The following is a 19,077-nucleotide window of genomic DNA, read 5'->3' as shown; positions in this document are numbered from 1 at the left end:
TTTTGCAAGTGCCTAGCCAGTTGTGCCAACACCACTTGTTGAAGAGGCTTTCCCTTCCATTTAGGATTTCCTGCTCCTTTATCAAAAATTAGGTGATTGTATGTCTGGGGAACATTTTCTGAGTATTCAAGCCTATTCCACTGATGTGAGGGCCTGTCCTTATTCCAATACCATGCTGTTTTGATAACTTTTGCTTTGTAGTAAAGTTCAAGTTGGGGAAAGTAATTCCTTTCATATTCTTTTTCCCAATGATTGCTTTAGCTATTCGAGGGTGTTTATTGTTCCAAACGAATTTCAAAAGTGCCTGATCCACTTCTTTGAAGAATGTCATGGGTATCTTTAGAGGGATCGCATTAAATCTGTACAATGCTTTGGGGAGTATTGCCATTTTAATGATGTTAATCCTGTCAATTCATGAGCAGAGTATGTGTTTCCATTTCCGCATGTCCTCTCTTAATTCTTGGAACTTATTTTTATAGTTTTCTTTGTATAGGTCCTTCACATTTTTAGTCAAGTTGATTCCAAGATATTTGAGTTTGTATGGCACTATTGTGAATGGGGTTGTTTTCTTAATGTCTATTTCTTCTTTATTACTATTGATGTATAGAAAGGCCATTGATTTTTTTGTGTTAATTTTGTAGCCTGCCACCTTGCTATATGAGTCTATTGTTTCTAGAAGCTTTTTGGTAGAGTCTTTAGGGTTTTCTAAGTAGAGTATCATGTCATCTGCAAACAGTGAGAGCTTGACTTCTTCCTTTCCTGTCTGGATTCCTTTGATATCTTTTTCTTGCCTAATCGCTATAGCAAGTACTTCCAGTGCTATGTTGAATAGGAGTGGTGAGAGAGGACAGCCTTGTCTTGTGCCAGAATTTAGAGGGAAAGCTTTTAGTTTTTCTCCATTGAGGATAATATTTGCCACTGGCTTGTGATAGATGGCCTTAACTATATTGAGAAAGGTTCCTTCCATTCCCATCTTGCTGAGAGTTTTGGTCAAGAATGGGTGTTGTACCTTATCAAATGCTTTCTCTGCATCTATTTATATGATCATGTCATTTTTATGTTTCTTGTTGTTGATGTTGTGTATTATGTTGATAGATTTACGGATGTTAAACCATCCTTGCACTACTGGGATTAAACCTACTTGGTCATGTTGAATGATCTTCTTAATGAGGTATTGAATCCTATTTGCCAGGATTTTATTGAGGATCTTTGCATCTGTGTTCATCAGCGATATTGGTCTGTAATTTTCTTTTTTGTTAGCATCTTTGTCTGGTTTAGGTATCAAGGTGATGTTGGCTTCATAAAAGCTATTTAGAAGTATTCCCGTTTCTTTGATTTCATGAAAGAGTCTTGCCAGGATTGGTAGTAGTTCCTCTTGAAAGGTTTGAAATAATTAATTAGTGAATCCATCTGGGCCTGCACTTTTGTTTTTGGGCAGACATTTGATTACTGTCTTAATTTCCTCAGTAGTGTTTAGATATGCTACATCCTCTTCATTCAACCGTGGAAGATTATAAGAGTCCAAGTATTTATCCATTTCTTCCAGGTACTCATTTTTTAGTGGCATAGCGTTTCTCAAAGTAGTTTCTGATTACTCTTTGAATCTCTGCCATATCAGTAGTGATCTCTCCTTTTTCATTCCTAATACGAGTTATCAAGTTTCTCTCTCTCTCTCTTTCTTTGTTGGTTTTACCAGTGGTTTATCAATCTTGTTTGTTTTTTCAAAGAACCAACTTCTGCTTTCGTTGATCTTTCAGATTGCTTTTTTGGTTTCCACTTCATTGATTTCTGCTCTCAGCTATGTTATTTCCTTCTGTCTCCCTATTTTTCATTCCTTTTGTTGAGCATTTTCTAATTCTATGAGTTGAGTCATTAAGCTATTCAGGTATGCCCCTTCTTATTTCTTGATGTGTGCTTGCAAAGCTATAAATTTTTCTCTCAGTACCGCTTTTGCTGTGTCCCATAAGTTCTGATAGTTTGTGTCTCTATTGTCATTTGTTTTCAGGAAGGTTTTGATTTCCTCTTTGATTTCATCTCGCACCCACTGGTTATTCAGCATTAGGCTGTTTAACTTCCAGGTATTAAAGTTTTTCTTCTGTGTCCCTTTGTAGTTTACATATAATTTCAGGGCCTTGTGATGACCCCAATTTTCTAAGAATCTTTAATTGAATAGGTATGTCTCCTTCTTTCACCTAAGGTAGGCTTCAAATCTTGGCTACATGAACTTGGCCCAAGCTCTGTCCACTTGCTCCTTGATAAAAGGGGAACAGTAAAAAGGCTTTCTCCATCTCTGGAGAATGCCTGCTTGTGGGTGGGGAATATTTTCATTCCTGAAAATATCCAGGAGCCTGGGAAATGTGGCCGACTTGTGACTGACAAGCAGTCCTCACTCCTGTATCATTCAGAGCCTTGCAACTGCCCTTGCATGTGTGTTCCAGAGTTTTGAGCAGCTGCCCCCATTTCTGGGCAGCCTTCACTCACTCAGTGCTCTTCTCGGAGTACCAAACTTATCTTCCCCTTCATTCTCTTGTGTTTTAACTGGAGCTCCCATCTTGCAGCTGTTCAGTGGCCAAAACTAGAGCCAGCCCTCTCTCTGTCATCTCTTTGCAGCTTTCACTCTCCCTGCACATCAGCAAGTCTAGATAGTACATTTTTCTTTGAGGAAACCGGTTTCTGTTTTGGTGGTTCTCAGATTCTATTTTTGGTTTGTTTGCTTTTGGGGCACACCTGTCAGTGCCTAGGGGTTAATCCTGACTCTGTACTCATAAATCACTCTTGGTAGGCTCAAGGACCATATAGGATACCAGGGATCGAACCCCAGACAGCTGCAGACAAGGCAGATGCTCTCCCCCTGTGCTATAGCTCCAGCCCAAGGTTCTGGTTTTTTTTTTGTTTTGTTTTGTTTTGTTTGTTTTTGTTTTTAAATAGAATCTCTATGATTTATTAGGTGTTTATTGTCTTTCTGCACTTGGGGGAAGTTTGAATTCATGCTCTGCTGGGCATCTAACCCAGATCTATCGAAGGTGCTCAACCATTTGAACTATTTCCTGGAACTCACTTGAAACTTCCAGACCTTATTGTCTGTCCTAACCAGTCTCTCTGCTTCTCCTTCTCCCATTCACTCACTATGCAGCAGACAGTGATAGTTTGGAAAAAAAAGTATCAGAAACCTGGAAATTATAAATAAACAATAAATGAAAAGTTGAACACATTAGACCAATTTTTAAAATACTTCATTTTATTAATTTTTAAAAACTTGTTCTTCATACTTTCAGTGTCCATTAGAAGATAATAATAAGTCTGAAAAGGACAAATTGAAAGTAGCAAAAGGGAATTTATCTCCAACGTATTTGTAACAGCTTCACATGCCATGCCAGTTGTAGTTTTCATTTCTTTCATGCACATGTTTCTTAGTGTAAGGACAGTTTCAAGCATACTCAAGTACCTCAATGTACTGTACAACTGTTACTTCAGTCTGGTTCCAAGATATTTCTGCCACCTCCAGACTCTTTATATTGACACATGCTTCTATTGTGGGACCAGATATCAACCCAGGACTTGTGTACATGTGTAAGCTTCCTCCCAGCCACATATTTGGCCCACTTTTCTTAGGTATATGAAAAAATGTTCATCTTGTGGAATTTTCTAGGCAGCTAAAAATGCTGGCCTATTTTTCTTTTTATGCTGAGTTAGAAAAGAATCTCAAAATACATAACGACTCTGGAGCCAAAGTGATGGTATAGTGGGTTAAAGGGCCTTACACATTTGCCTTGCACATGACTGACCCAAATTCCAGGGGACGTCAGAGGGTCCCTCCAGTATTGCCAAGGGTGAGGCCTAAGTGCAGAGCCAGGAAAAAGTTCTGAGAACTGCCAGGTGTGGCCCCAAAACAACACCCCTAAAATGCCTAAAATGTTTGAGGTCAATAAGATGTATCATGATTCAGTTGTAGGCTTACAATAAAATGTAGACATTTACTCTGAAAGAAATGTGAAGATGGAACAAAAGAGGCAGCACAGAATCTAAGGCACTTGCCTTGCATGTGGTTGACCCTGGTTGGATTTCTAACACTGCACATGATATTCTAAGCACAGAGCTAGGCATAGACCCTGAATACTTCTGGATGTGGTTTAATCCCTCTGTTCCTCCATTCCAAAAATAATAAATTATTTTTCTAGGCCACTCCTGGCAGTGCTCAGGGCTTTCTCCTTCTCTGTACTCAAGGATCACTTCTTATGGGGTGCAGGGCATTCTCTGGGGGTGCCAGGAGCCAAGTGAGTCAGCCATATGTAAATCACGTGTCTAGTTCATTGTTCTATTGCTCTAGCACCTGAAAACAATAAGATTTGTGTTTTCATCCCACTGGGATGCACTGTGGGAGTAACAGAGATGAGAGTCATAGTACCAGAGGTACTAGGTTGGTAGAGTAAATCACTGCAGACTGTAGCTTAGCAACAACAGACACACTGTTTAAGCTTCCAGGGAGCATCCAAAAACAAGGCTTCAGTACGGATGCAGGACCCTCTTTCTGCACCTCCTGGATCCTCACCTAAGGGATCTTTGCAGACTCCACTGAGATGGTTAGAATGAGTTAATCCCATTCCTGAGGGCACCAGCTCCTTGTATCTAATTACTGGAATCAGTAGGATTTTTTCAGTTTGTCCATATCCAGGTACATGAACATTCAGACCAGCAATTGTGAATTTACGGGTGTTACTGATAACACAATACCAGTTCCTGGCACATCGATCTTCAGTATACTTAGTGTTATGAACAATAATAACAGGTGTGTCAATATGAAGACAGTTATTCTTGGTTTTAAAACAGAAACGAGAGAGAAGCAATAAAGTAGCCTCATGTATTATAGCGTAAAATTGGGCAGACAAGAGGAGTGTCAGTGGAGAATATTTTTCAATCTTTATGAAAGATGTTATCTCATTGTTTATGGCTAAAGGCAGATTTTCAAGATTTATGGCACAAGTCGGATATTGCAGTTTTGCTTTGTCCTGAGTTCTAAAAATAATGCTAGCCATATCGGCCAATAGAGGGCATGATCCCCAAGTTTTAGACTAATTTCCAAGGATTGGAGCAAAATACCTCTTTGCTGAAACTCCAGATGTTGTTAGATTCTGTTAACGTACGTTTCTTAAAATAAAAATAGTTATAAGCCACAATAAACTCCTTGTACCATTACAGTTTAGCTTTTTGTCTTTCCAGTACTGACTTTGAGGACATGAAAGTCTTTGCTTGGGGAAGGCATGCTTCTGAAATACTATACCAAAATATACAATAAATGAATCTCACAAACTCAGAAGTACTGCCTAGGAAGTATCCTGGGTTTGTGTATGGCCCTGAGTTTAAAGTGAGAGAGTTGTTCATTCGGGACTCACTTCTTGATCTGAAAGCCCTTTATAACTGGGAAAGGTGGTTTTCTGGGGGTGGTGGGGCAAAGGAAAGGTATTTGTGAGTCAACGACAAATAATCAAGACACCCAAACTAAAACAAACTAAACACAAAATGGACCTGTTACACTAGTAGTCCAGGGAGCTAGGGGTGGAGGTATGGGATGCTTGCAGGGAACTATGATGGAGAGTCAACTCTGGTAGTGGGAATGGCCCTATTTCACTATCATTAAATGCCTGAAATACAACTGTAAAAGACTTGTAATTCACAATGGTCTCAATAAAAAAAATGTTCAAGAAAGAAAGATATTTGTAGACATCATTACTTTTTTCTACTTGGGTATGAAGCTTCTCATAAGGATTTCTGTCAGCTTCCTCTAGTATTCAGAAAATACCATTATCTTGTATAAAATTTTGCTAACAGAGAAACAAAACAAGAATACCACCATATCAACATGGCATGAAGCTGAATTTTATATATGTAATTGCTTCTACTATTGCTTTGAGATTTCTGTGTCTCCAGAATTTTGAAGTGTACCATGAATTAATGACTTTGAAGTGACCAGCATCTCCTTTCCTCCAGTACAAGAAATATCGTTCATCTCATGCCCACACCAACAACTTCGCCAAGTCTGTGGTCAACCTTGTGGATTCTGTAAGTGTTCTTTTTTTTTTTTTTTTTTTAAGAACTTCATTTGCCAAGATGGAATGATTTATAGCTATGTTTGGCCACTTGTTGCTTTACTTCTTTTCTGGACAAGAGTAAAAAAAAGCATCTCCTTTACCCAGTAAAAGAAATATGTAAAAAGTGTCTTCATAATTATTATTATATTCTACAAAGAAAGTGTTATTTGTATTTTCAGGGAGATCATTGAATTATTCCCAGAATCCCAAAGCTGCATCAGTCTTTCTTCTAATAGTTTATGGAAGACAAAATTCCCTGGAGAGAACTCATTATCAAAAGGAGCAAAAGTTACTTTTTTTTTTACCATTGATACTAGTTAACTTGTAAAGTTTATTGTTGTAAATATATGACTGAACTTAGAACTGTAAGAAATACATGAGCTGGTATTATCTTAAATTGCACTAATCAACTGAGATAATACATATTTGGAGAATATAGGAAATACAAGTTATTCTAAAAAATTCAAACTTACCTTGTTAGTAAAGTAGAATGCTTCAGGCTTTATTTCTAGGTAAAGCAATTAAGACAGATTCCAACTAATTTGAGATATTAAAATATGTGTCTTACAGAACTCCAAATATCTTTAATGTCAATACCACCGTCTCATTTTGTAAGTCATAAAAAGTTATGTTGTGATTTTTCTTCCTTTGTCCTACTCTTTTTGGAAATTTATCCGTGTTGCTATTTATTTTTAGGCTGTAATAAGCATTTCTGTTTGATTCACCCTAAAGTAAATACATAGAATATTTAGTATTCAAACATACAGTACAATTTTTAGCTACACACATATATATATGTATATATATATATATATATATTTTTTTTGGTTTTTGGGTCACACCTGGCAGTGTTCAGGGGTTACTCCTGGCTCCTCGCTCAGAAATCACTCCTGGCAGGCTCAGGGAACCATATGGGATGCCGGGATTCGAACCACTGTCCTTCTGCGTCTAAGGCAAGCAAACGCCTTACCGCTGTGCTATCTCTCCGGCCCCTAGCTACATATATTTTTAATTAATGTCTGTTGCATGTTTTTTGGGAACATTTAACCAGAGAAAAATTTCATGTAACTTGCTAATTATATGTAAAAGGTACTTTCCCTAAAGAATTGTTTTCTTTTCTTCCTTTCTTGTAGCCTCAAGTCCGAGTACTACTAATACTTCTTGATCTACAGTGCTTGATCGGGAGGTGGGGGGGGTGTTGGAGGGAGGGGGGCTGATCAATAGCATAGTGGGGATGGCGTTTGTCTTGCATACACCTGATCCGGGTTCGATCCTCAGCATCCCGTATAGTCCTGAGTACTGTGAGGAGTAATTCCTGAGTATAGTGCCAGGAATAACCTCTGTGCAAAACTGGGTGTGGCCTCCAAACAAACAAACAAAAAAAGCAAACAAACAAATAAAAAATACAATGCTTGGTGGGCACAGGAGAGCCACAGCACGATCTGGGTCTGGGCAGAGTGTGTGAGACAGTCAGGACTAAAAATCTGATAATTAGTCTCACCGATGTCTTATTACTTATCTTTAATTTCATGTCTTGTTGATTTTCTCTGACAAACCCAGACTTCAGTCTAGAAAAGAGAATATTCAACACACCCATTATCATGCCAGTCATTTTACCATGTCAGAAAAGAAGCGCATCTGAGAGTTGATGACTTTTTATTCTGAGTATTAGATGCATTTTTAACCACATTTTAGGCCATCTGTTTGGAAACCCAGAAAAAATATTTTTTTCCTGACTGCAAAACCATTAAGCTTCAGGTTCATTGAAGCATGACAATGTTCCCTTTCCTCAGTGTGTTCAACGATGATTCATTATTTTCCTAATTAGCTAGAAAACAGGACGGAATGATGCTGTTCATTAAATTATTTGTATGAATTTGCTCTTCGCAGCAAGATGTGATGGAAATATTGTCCTGCTGCCCCCCTGTGGCCAAAGCGGGTTTGCTTAAAAAACAAAACAAAACAAAAACAAAAAAAAACAATCAGCTCTTTTTGGGATTTGGACCCAGGTCTGATTCTCTCCAGGTGTTATTGGACTTTTCTTAGAACAAGGCCCCCAAGAGCAAACCAACTCTATAGTTGGTGTCTGCCATTGGAAATGGTGATTTCACTGAGGAACAGCTGGAATCGTCTGGGGTCTACTCAGAGTCCACAGAGTTAAGAACCACTTTGATGAGACTTTTTACACAGATGTTTTCTTTGTGATTTTTGTCTGCGTTTAGCATCTAAATATCCCTCGTTTTTGTCCTCAGCTGAAGTGCCCGTCTGTCAGGGGACCGTGTGCCTCCCTTGCAGGATTGTTGGTTCTGCTCTGAGTAGAGAGAAAGGAAAGGCAGAGCTTTGGTGAAGAGCTAATCATAAAGTTCTGTTTCCCTCTCACCATCCTTCCTCCCCTTCTACTTGCTGGTAGTGTATGTTTGACCCAGTGTTTTTTCTCCTGCGCCTGTCCCATGGTGTGTCCCCAGATTTACAAGGAGCAACTCAACACCCGGGTGGTCCTGGTCGCCGTGGAAACGTGGACGGAGAAGGACCAGATTGAGATCAGCACCAACCCTATGCAGCTGCTCCAGGAGTTCTCCAAGTACCGTCAGCGCATCAAGCAACACGCAGATGCCGTTCACCTCATCTCGTATGTGCCTGGCCTGGCTCGCTGCCATGTTTCTTGTGCTTAACTTGGAGTGTTTCTATTGAGGTTCAGGTGGGGAAGGATGGAATTCTAGTGTCTTTAATAGTCCAGACAATGAGTTTTCATCATTTATCTTCACCAGAGATACTACCAATTAGGCAAGATAGAAAATATTTTCCCCACATCTCAGAGACCCTCCATACTCTCTTTTTTTTTTGTTTGTTTGTTTGTTTAGTTAGAAATTCTAGGGTGATTCAATGGCCTCACAGAGAGAGTGTTCTACAATAAACTATTAAATGAAAAGAGGATTTTTCCCCACTAAGGAAAAGGAATGCTCTGCTTTTACTTCTTAAAATTAATATTCACGGTTCTTAAACAATTCTTCGAGGTCAGGTCATGAAGTTTAATGAAACTCCTTCTTCCTTTTCTCTCAGAGACTTTCTCTGTCCTTTCCTGTTCGCCTTTACTTAGGAATTTATGACAGCCAGCGTTGTGTAATTGCAAGATACTGTCTGAGGGAAAAAATAAAATAAAATAAAAACCAAAACCTAGAGTCTGCTGAGCTTTGTGTCCTTGATTTAGTAGCCAGAAATTGATACTCAGAATTTTTTTGTAGAGGACACAATAGCTAGTATTTTTTTTGTTTTGTTTGGCTTCTCCTGGGAAATATGTATCACAAACATACAGCCAAAACACATATGCTTAGATATATAGACTGCTATTAGAGATGTCTTATTTAAAATTATGGATTAATATTTATTATTAATAAAAACCATATGATCATATCAATAGATACGCAGAATTTACTCAGCCAGGACTCTCCTGTAACATGATCAAAGCTCCTAGTGACAGTCGAACTGATGGTCTAGTACTTGACCTCGAATTGTTGATGGCTTTGATGTGATTGACATGGAGCTAGTGTGTTCCCGAGAGAAGCATCAGACTGGTGAACTGGTCGCAGTTCAACTGTGCTAACCGTTTTTTTTTTTTGTTTTTTTTTTTTTTTGTCTCTGAAGGCGGGTGACGTTCCACTACAAGAGAAGCAGCCTGAGTTACTTCGGCGGTGTTTGCTCCCGCACACGGGGAGTTGGGGTGAATGAGGTACAATTTTGTGGTTCACTCACTGGATGCCCTTTCTTTGGTCTCTTGTTCTCCTATTGACCACTTTTCTCCCCTATCCCCTAATTTCTGTGTTCCCCCAACTTGTTTGGCGTGATAACAACATCCACACAGAGTGTGAGTAGGTTAGATGAGTAAATAGAACAGAAAGAGGCATTGGATGTCTAAACAGACTAATTCTTCCATTTCCACTTTGAGGAAATAAACTTGATTGAGCTTTCCACATTTATTGGGTAAACACATACCAAAATTTGTCCCAGAAAATTTTTATGAACTCATTCATAAGTTTGATAAGTGTATAAATATACTCATCCTTCCCTTTTGATCTTTTTCAGTCAGAATGTCCAGATCTTCTGAGATTATTTAGCTATTAATTTTGGTATTGTCCTTGTTAGGCTTAATCATTAAATCAGTCAGTTCTATCTCTCAGTATCTTAGGTACCTTAGGTCGTTTTTTTCATCTTTATGTCTTTACCTAACTCGCTGTAAAATTCACTGGAGTCAACATCTGTTTAACCTCATTGTTTGGAATTTGATACCCTTATTTTGCTAAGGGAAATTCTTAATAATAATGAACAAATAGCACCTGAAAAAATAAACCAACTTGATCTACACCCTTGGTCCATGTCAAGACCAGAGAATGTTTTGCCAGGCTCCCCTCACAGTCAATCCTCAAGGGAGATAAGAACTCTGTATCCAGTAGAATTTGCTTTTGGTTTGGGATGTGATGTAGAAGATCACAGGTCAGAGTTCATATTTTTATGTGACAGCATCAAGTCCTGAGGGCACCACATTCTTTTGAGTTTCCCCATCACAAGGAGGAGGAGGTGTGATGGGATAAATGTCTCCTTTGATGCCTGTGAAGCCCTGTCAGGGGGCTGAGGTGATAGGTGGCAATGACTAAGAATACTGACTAACTCTGTCCATTTTCTCCAATGCTTCGCACACTTGTTCTGCTCTGAAACCAGCATGGTCTCCCCATGGCAGTGGCCCAAGTGCTGTCACAGAGCCTGGCTCAGAACCTTGGACTCCAGTGGGAACCTTCGAGCCGAAAGTTAAGTATGTGCCTTCATCTTCTTGTTGACACGCGTGTGCCAGGCTCTCTGTCTAATGTATATCCATCCAGGAAATAGTTCTCCTTCCTCTGTCTGGAGGGCTTGAGTGCAGATCGTCTCTTTTCTTCAAAAGTGTTATCAAATATTATAGAATACACCTCATCTCAAATATATAATCAAATATCAAATCTCACATAATAGGTTTTTTTAAGAAATTTCTTTAAGATAGATTTATAAAAGGAGCTACTTGAAGGGATCTGTAATGTGTTTGAGGTAGAGTCATATCACTTTCAGAATGTGTCAAACCATACTCACTTCCTAGAGTGTGTCTAGGTGAAGTCTGGACACAAGATGCCCAATAAGAGTCCCTGATGAAGATGTTGTTATTGTTTTCAGATTGGAATAAATTTTGTCTGACTTAAAAAATAGATACTTCAAAAAAAAAAAAAAAAGATACTTCCAAGCTCTGAGTTTGCCTGCCTATCTACTGGCCAACTGGGAGAGACATCTGAGCTGGAGGCAGGATGTACCAAGTGGGCAACACCTCTTGTGTGCCCATTTCAAGTAGGACACAGCTAGGGCCACAAGTCCCAGCTGCCAGGCGAATGCAGCCAGCACCCTTGTGGATTGTGTTGCACAGTAACCGATGGGTGGGTGAGGCATTAGGACACACTGCCGAGTCAAGTGTCTGCATCCGGCTTGCTTTAGTGGGTTTGTGACCGATTTTTATTTCCCTTAAAATAGGCATAAAATCCGGTCTTTCTTAATATTTGTTTCTCTGTAGCTCAGCACAATAGTAAAATACAATGATTCCATATATGTTGTTTTGTAGGAAATAGCTATAGAGTCCAGCATTCAAGTCAGCATGGGATTCTGTGGAAAGATTCCTACTTAGGAACTTAAATTCCTTTTAAGTAGAAATTACAGTAGAAAAGTCCGGATACTGCTCCCTGTATGAAAATACTAGAATTAGAGTATACCAGATATATAAAATATCAGACATAAGGCTTCCCAACCCACCTGGATCTTCTCAGAGATGAAAAGGTAGAAAGAAAGGAACCTTCTTGAGCATAGGCCCAATATACTTCAGCCTCTTAACTACTATCTGATAATTATCCTGAATGCCAAATTATGGAAACTGGAACTAAAAGAGTTATTCAGGGGCCCACTGAGTCCCTTTATGGCCATATAAGCTTTATGGACATATTAAGTCTGGTGGTATTTGGCCAATCTTTCTAGCAAGGTTTTATTCATATATCGCTCACACGTTTTGCTTTCCTGAAGAAATACAGCACATATTAAACAGTGTGATGGGTATCGGCAGCCAACATAGATGTTCCCCTCTAACCCTGAAGGAGCAGCACCAGGGTTTGAGGTGTGGTCAGAATCCTGCAGTGACCAGAGGGCAGAGTGGGGTGAGCCAGGTGTTATGAACTTGGATGATGAACTCGGGCAAGAAAGAGGGTTTATTTCCACATGTGCAGAGTTCTTGCCTGACAGAACTATTTACTCTTGTGTGCTTTAGCTGTAGTTTATCCCATCTGCACTTTGAATTGGTGGGTTGGAGCAATATCATAGCTGGGAGGGCATTTGTCTTACACACAATGGAGCTGGGTTCGATTCCCAGCATCCCATTTGGTCCCCTGAGCCTGCCAGGAGTAATTTCTGAGCACAGAGCCAGGTGTAGCCCAAAATAAACGAACAACCAAACCAAAAAAATCCATTTGGGGCCTGGAGTGGGAGTACAGAGAGGAGGGGACTTACTATCCTTGTATGTGGCTGACCTGGGTTCAATATCTGACATCCCATATAGGTTTTCAAGCAGTACCAAGAGTAATTCCTACATGCAGAGCCAGGAATAACCCCAGAACATCGCTAGGTGTCCCCCCAAAACAAAACAACAACAAAACAACCAACAACAAAAATTCATTTGAAAGGATTTCTTTAAAAACTATTATGGGAGTAAAATAGAAGGAACACCCCATCCCATTATCAATCTGCCCCACTTTGAGATTCAGGCTAAGTGGACAGTTAAATGACTTCTTCATTCTTTTTTTTTTTTTTTTGGTTTTTGGGCCACACCTGGCGTTGCTCAGGGGTTACTCCTGGCTGTCTGATCAGAAATAGCTCCTGGCAGGCAGGGGGGACCATATGGGACACTGGGATTTGAACCAACCACCTTTGGTCCTGGATCGGCTGCTTGCAAGGCAAACGCTGCTGTGCTGTCTCTCCGGGCCCGACTTCTTCATTCTTGGTTTTAGATTTTTTTTTTTTTAATTTTGCGAAACTTTCCGCACAGTGTCCCCAGCTTCTGGCCCAGCCAAAGGCCAACCTCACTGTCTTGGTGGCCCAGTGTTCTGGGCCTGGCTCATCTGCTCTGGGGTTTGCAGACCGCGTGGGGTACGCCCTCTAGTGGGCATCTGTCACCCAGCCAGAGCCCCCGCTCTCTGTTTTTTCATTTTAGTCTATTCTTTTAAGAGGCTCCTTCCAGTCCTTCTGGGCCTGAAGGAGGTCCACCAGGGTCACCCACGACAAGCCCAGTATTGGAGGGACCTGCAGTGCCAGGGGAAAAACTGAGGGTTTCACACATGCTGCAGCACTTTAAACCATGTCCCCCAGACATCCATGCTAAGGGATGAAGTGCCCAGACTCCCAAAACAACAAGTTCCTTATAGTCAGGTAGAGCGCTCAGATTTCAAGACACATATATTTCTAATATACGATGGCATTAGAAACCTAGTGGAGTTCTTAGGGTTATTTAAAAACAAAAAGAGGCAACAGCTCTTTTTCCCCCACCCCTTAATAAAGGCATCAACACTTTTCATGACAGGGTTTCAGGCTGTCCCCAATCCCTCTCCAAACCCATCACCAGCCTAGAAATATCACCAACCTAAGCGGCCTAGAAGCATCATTTTAGTCCTCAGAGTCTGTTGTCTTGGGAAAAGGAGACATTGATTGAGAAGCTGTTGATTTGCTTCAGTGGGATTTCTCACTACCTAGTACTAAAAGTACTGGAGAATAGGAAATCAGGAGCTGCAAATGGAAAACGTAACTTTTGTTTTTTCTCCTCCTTTTTTTCTGCTACCTCCCTTCCTTCTGTCATTGGACCAGAGTGTGACTGTACAGAGTCATGGGGCGGCTGCATCATGGAGGAGACTGGGTAATTTGCACATCTCACCTTTCTCTGTTTGCTCTTGGGGTGTGCAGCTCACACCTCTGCTCAGGAGTCCCCCAGATTCTGCCGAGCTCTGAGGAGAGACTTAATAATGAATGACTTGATATTTTTTAAATGAGTGAATTGAGTCACTTTCTTTGGAAATTGTTCTGTGGGTGAAAAGAATGACCGAGAGCAACGTCATTAACTCTGGAGGAGTGTTTGTCAGTACTTCTAAGGATAGTAGAAGCACCAATTTCTGAGTGCACTTAGAGTGAAAGCTGGCAAAAATCAATTTAGTTCTCAATTAGTATTTGAAGGAACCGTAAATAGATGTGGTTACTGTAATAAGAATGAGATGGTCATGCTTATAGAATCAATGTACTTTGTTTTATATCATTATGAAGTTGGATTGATATGTGGTGAGTTGGTTACTGTGTCTTGTTTGGTCTTTCACTGCAAGACTTTCAGACTTCTCTCAATACTCTCCTGTTTTTATTTAATAAAATATTCTGGGCCTAAGGGAAGTCCGCCAGGGTCACCCACGACAAGCCCAGTACTGGAGGGACCCTGCAGTGCCAGGGGACAAACTGAGGGTTTCACACATGCTGCAGCAATTTGAATCATGTCCCTCAGACATCCATGGGTACCTGGGGGCCGAAGTGGGCACCTCAGTGCTGTGTTGCTCTCAGGGACTAAGCGTCTTGTTCTCTGTTTCAGTGACACTGGTTAGGACACAGACAACAGTGCCCCCCAGCCTTGTCCTGGTGGGAGGGAAGGTTTCCTGGCCCACATCTCTCTCCCTGTCTCCCAGTCACATGACTTTTCAGGGCAGCCTGCATGTCTCCATTTCCCCCAACCCTCTTCCTGAGCACCTCTGGGTGTGTAAAAAAAACCAAAAAGGCAAATTAAAAATAAAAAACAATTTAGAGGGAGAATTTGGGTGATGACCTTTCTAAAACTCTTTCAAGCATGAACTCCAAAGGACATGACTGCTGTTGAGATTGTGTAACCTAGCCCCCAAACCTGTCTTTGCATTATTATTCTAAGAAGTCATCCTTGTTTGACAAGTTGATCAGATCTGCCTTGTCAGATTTCGTAGAGACTCATAGGGATGTAGAGTGAACACTTGGTTCTAATTCAAGGACTTTGATGTCTTCTCTGCTGGCTGCTTTTAGGAAATTAATTGCATAATTGATTCTTCTTTCCTCAGAGTATCCCATTCCCGAAAATTCTCCAAGTGCAGCATTTTGGAGTATAGAGACTTTTTGCAGAGAGGTGGTGGATCTTGTCTTTTCAACCGGCCAACAAAGGTCAGTAACTCAGAAAGTGGTAGTGTTTTTAGTCTCTGTCATTGTAATGAAATCACTCCCAATCTCAGACACTACACTTTCTTAAAGGTTGAATCATTATTTAGTTGTAAAAGGATTTATCTTGAGAAGATGGAATATTTACACGGATGCAAAACTCTTGTTTCTTGGTTTGGAATCTTTGATTTTTCAGTGCTAGCTACACTTTCCACCCCTCCCATCACTCTGACAATGAGGTTGCTTATGAAATATTTATTCGATTTTTTGTAGTTTCCACCTCTTACTCAGAGATAATGAGTTAGATTAAGATGCATTACTTTCACCTATTCTCTGAAAAAGAAAAGAATTAATTTTCCCTGACCCTCCTCTCTTGGTATTTATTTATTGATTTTTCACATTTTTCTCTGGAGCCATCTCTTCTCCAAACAAGAACTACTGATGTTAGGTAGTCCCCAAAATGGTTGAAGCTGTCAGTCTTTTTGTCACAATTTCTAAATTAATAAAGCTCTGATGAGCAAGAGATTTTTTGTGAGTTGCAGCAAACACATTGCACTATATGACTTGTTTGATCTAATTATCCCTCAAGATGTATGTCCATAAGTCATGCTTCAGAAATAGAAATGTGTTTAAATTATACAGTCTATACCAGGTCTTTTGGGGGCTATTATGGACATATATGCATCTTGCGTTTTTAAAGTTCAGCAAAGGAAGATTTCTCCAACTGCCTAACAGTAAAGCCAGCATTTTGGATTGGATTAGATGACCTCAGTAGCATGTTTGAAGATGAAGTTGTCCAACATGCAAAAAAAATACAGTCTCTTTGCTAATCTTAGAAGATGCCATGGAAATCAAACCTTGCCTATTTCATGTTTCCTTTTCTAATAGGGAGCCAGTGGTCAATATTAAAAACTCTAATATAAGAATCTTTCATACTTTGTTATCTGAAAGCAGCACGAAAGTGTTAACTTTAAAGAAAAAAAGTACCCCTGACATTGTGAATAACTGTGACTGCTGGGTCAGAGGAGAGAGGTGCAGAAAAGGCAATAGGAGTTGTAAAGTGACCCACACTGATAACATGGCCAATGACTGCCTTCTGTGGAGTCCAGGCCAGTGCAATGGAAATAGGACAGTTCTAGAGTATTTAAAGAGGGTGAAGTGAGTAATGTTGAGATAATATGAGCTGCTGGCTGGTTGACACTGTAGTGTACATTGCTAATTTTACCTGCCCTGTGGTTCAGCAGCTGATAAGAAGCATTATGCCTGAGGAGAGAATGCTGTGTTGTTGGGAAAGGTTAAGGCATCCAACTTGTATGTTAGGCTCCATCATTAGGTGCTGAAATGCCTGTGATGAGGGAGAAAATTGTTCCTATAAATTGGAAACTAAAAATAGCACTAGGCATACCTTCCCTTTTAAAAGTTTCAACTGCATGTTAGAATGATTTTTATAAGCGTTCTTGAGGAAGGTGAGAGAATATAGGAATTCTGGTGATCCCTTTGCAGATGCCTGGCATTGACTCAATTCCAGGTAACACATACGTTGCCCTTATTACCACTAGGAGTGACCACTATGCACAAAGCCAGGAGGAAACCCTGAGCACTGCTGGGTGTGGCCACCAACTCCCCCACGCTAGCCTTTATAGATTCCAATAAAATAGTTTTCCTGTATCAAAGAGCTAATTCTTTTATTTCGGTGTTTTTATTCATAAATCTACATTTTATGGAGAATATTCCAGAAGCTTCTGGGCATCTTTTCTCTGCTGTGGGCTCTTTCCCAGCTTCCATAGTTCTCTCTGGGGGTGCATGTTGACCTATTGCATGGTGGATGAGGCCAAAGAATGATGTCAAGTCTTGGGTATAGAGGAGGCTGGATAGAAGGCATCATCATGGCCTAGTCTTCCTTTTGCTTACCCCTTCTCTCCTGCCTGATGAGCAGAAGACCACTGAGATTAGGACTGTGGGTTTTGCTCATTGGATGTCCCATTCAACAACTTTTGGAAAGTTTTCCTTTCTTGGGAATGGAAGGTAGATCAAGTATTGCTTAGGTGGACTGAGTAGGAGGGACTGTGTGTTGCTGACTCTGAGCACTTGGGCAGAAATATGCGAGTCCCCTTTTTACCAGATGTGTTGGGCACAGAGAGAAATCTTTCTCAGGTGATGGAAACTAGGGCTCTTTCTCCTAGATGCTAACTGCTTTGATAGTTGAAATCATTTATTGGGCAGGCAAGTTCATAGTATTAGGAAGGTGGATTATCCAAGAAATGGACTCTCTCATTACCTCGTCTGACAGGAAAAATTTTTTTTGCAGATGTCTGCATAGTTATTCAAAATATTTCAGGCAGTGTGGATTTCTTTTTAGTGAGAAGGATGGGCATGAATTTACAGCAATATTTTTGAATGAAATTGATTTACTTTTGCTGATTACATATGACTGAAGGGTTTTTCAGGTTTTGATAGTTTTGTGTCTTCTTGGCTGCCTTGAGATAAGTCACCAAGGCGTTTTAGTTCCATTAGTGAATTCACAGTCACCAGTAGGTAGGATTAGAAGAAAAAAAGAAACATGAATACAAGAAGTGATAGATTCTTCTTGACAGCTTAGGCTGTCAGAAAAGTAACTGATGGTAGACATTATATATGCAGCCCACAACCAGAGAATCTCCAAGAGCTATTACCCCATTTGAAACACATTTTTAGAAATGTTATTGATAAGTGAGCAGTCTTTTCTGCACAGACATCATTTACAAGATGTCCCAACAGAGTATAGAAGAATATCACATGAGAATTGATTCTAGGACCAGGTATGTGGCCTCCTTAGTGTATTGATTTTCTTCTATAAATTAAAACCTTCTTTCCATTGTCTCCCGCATCTCTTTCAGCTATTTGAACCCACAGAGTGTGGGAATGGATACGTCGAAGCTGGCGAGGAATGTGACTGTGGATTCCATGTGGTGAGTATAAGATTCTTTTGTACCTTCAGCTCAGCTCCTACCCACAGCAACTTAGAACATCATTAGTGAGAAGCTTGCACTAGACTTCAGTGTGGTCTTACTGCCTTTCTTTATGATCTTTTACTACTACCGCTTCATTCCAGCTTAAATGCAGTTCATCATATTTATGTCCTATTGCCCTACTTGAAAAAAAAATTAAAAGCTAATAAAGTCTTCTAATCAAATTCCCTATTTAAACATTTTATTTTGGGTCCTGAGAATTGAAGCCAGAAATTGGACATCAGATATGTGAAGCTTGAGTGTTACCACTGAACCATGAGTCCTAGGCAAATTCAAGGTCTCAAAAACAAACTGGGGGCACTGGTGGTGAAAAATGCACATAAAGGGGGGTAGGGCCCAGAGAGATAACACAGCAGTAGGGTATTTGCCTTGTATGCAGTTAATCCAGGATGAATGGTGGTTCAAATCCAGGCATTGCATATGGTCTCCCGTGCCTGCCAGAAGTAATTTCTGAGTGCAGAGCCAAGAGTAACCTCTGAGTGCTGCTAGGTGTGACCCTTCCCCACAAAATGGGGAGTAGATTATCTCTATCTCAGGACAGCATGATTTCTGTGTTTTGTATTTATAAAATGTGATACATATTAAGAATAGAATGGTGTTAACCAAGACTATGGTGCCTGCTGAAAAATAAGCTGACTTTTGGGTAGAGAATTTCTTTCATGGAAGAGGAAATGAAGTGGGGAAATAGAGTCAAAAGGAATCTCCCACTGTAGACTATGATT

The 19,077-nt window shown here is 40.2% G+C and overlaps 1 protein-coding gene across 1 annotated transcript in view; it reads left to right on the top strand.

Annotated features, from left to right (window-relative positions):
• Positions 1-19,077, top strand: part of ADAM23 (ADAM metallopeptidase domain 23) — a 215,444-nt gene that overhangs the window by 155,311 nt on the left and 41,056 nt on the right. Inside the window, exons 10-16 of the mRNA XM_049772905.1 lie at positions 5,986-6,057; positions 8,552-8,715; positions 9,729-9,813; positions 10,800-10,890; positions 13,998-14,046; positions 15,254-15,353; positions 18,224-18,295. Coding sequence (XP_049628862.1) covers positions 5,986-6,057; positions 8,552-8,715; positions 9,729-9,813; positions 10,800-10,890; positions 13,998-14,046; positions 15,254-15,353; positions 18,224-18,295 — 633 coding nt within the window. The remainder of the gene's footprint in view (positions 1-5,985; positions 6,058-8,551; positions 8,716-9,728; positions 9,814-10,799; positions 10,891-13,997; positions 14,047-15,253; positions 15,354-18,223; positions 18,296-19,077) is intronic.

Source organism: Suncus etruscus, chromosome 5 (assembly GCF_024139225.1).
Source record: "Suncus etruscus isolate mSunEtr1 chromosome 5, mSunEtr1.pri.cur, whole genome shotgun sequence".
Taxonomy (NCBI): domain Eukaryota; kingdom Metazoa; phylum Chordata; class Mammalia; order Eulipotyphla; family Soricidae; genus Suncus; species Suncus etruscus.
This window is presented reverse-complemented; position numbering and strand designations above follow the sequence as displayed.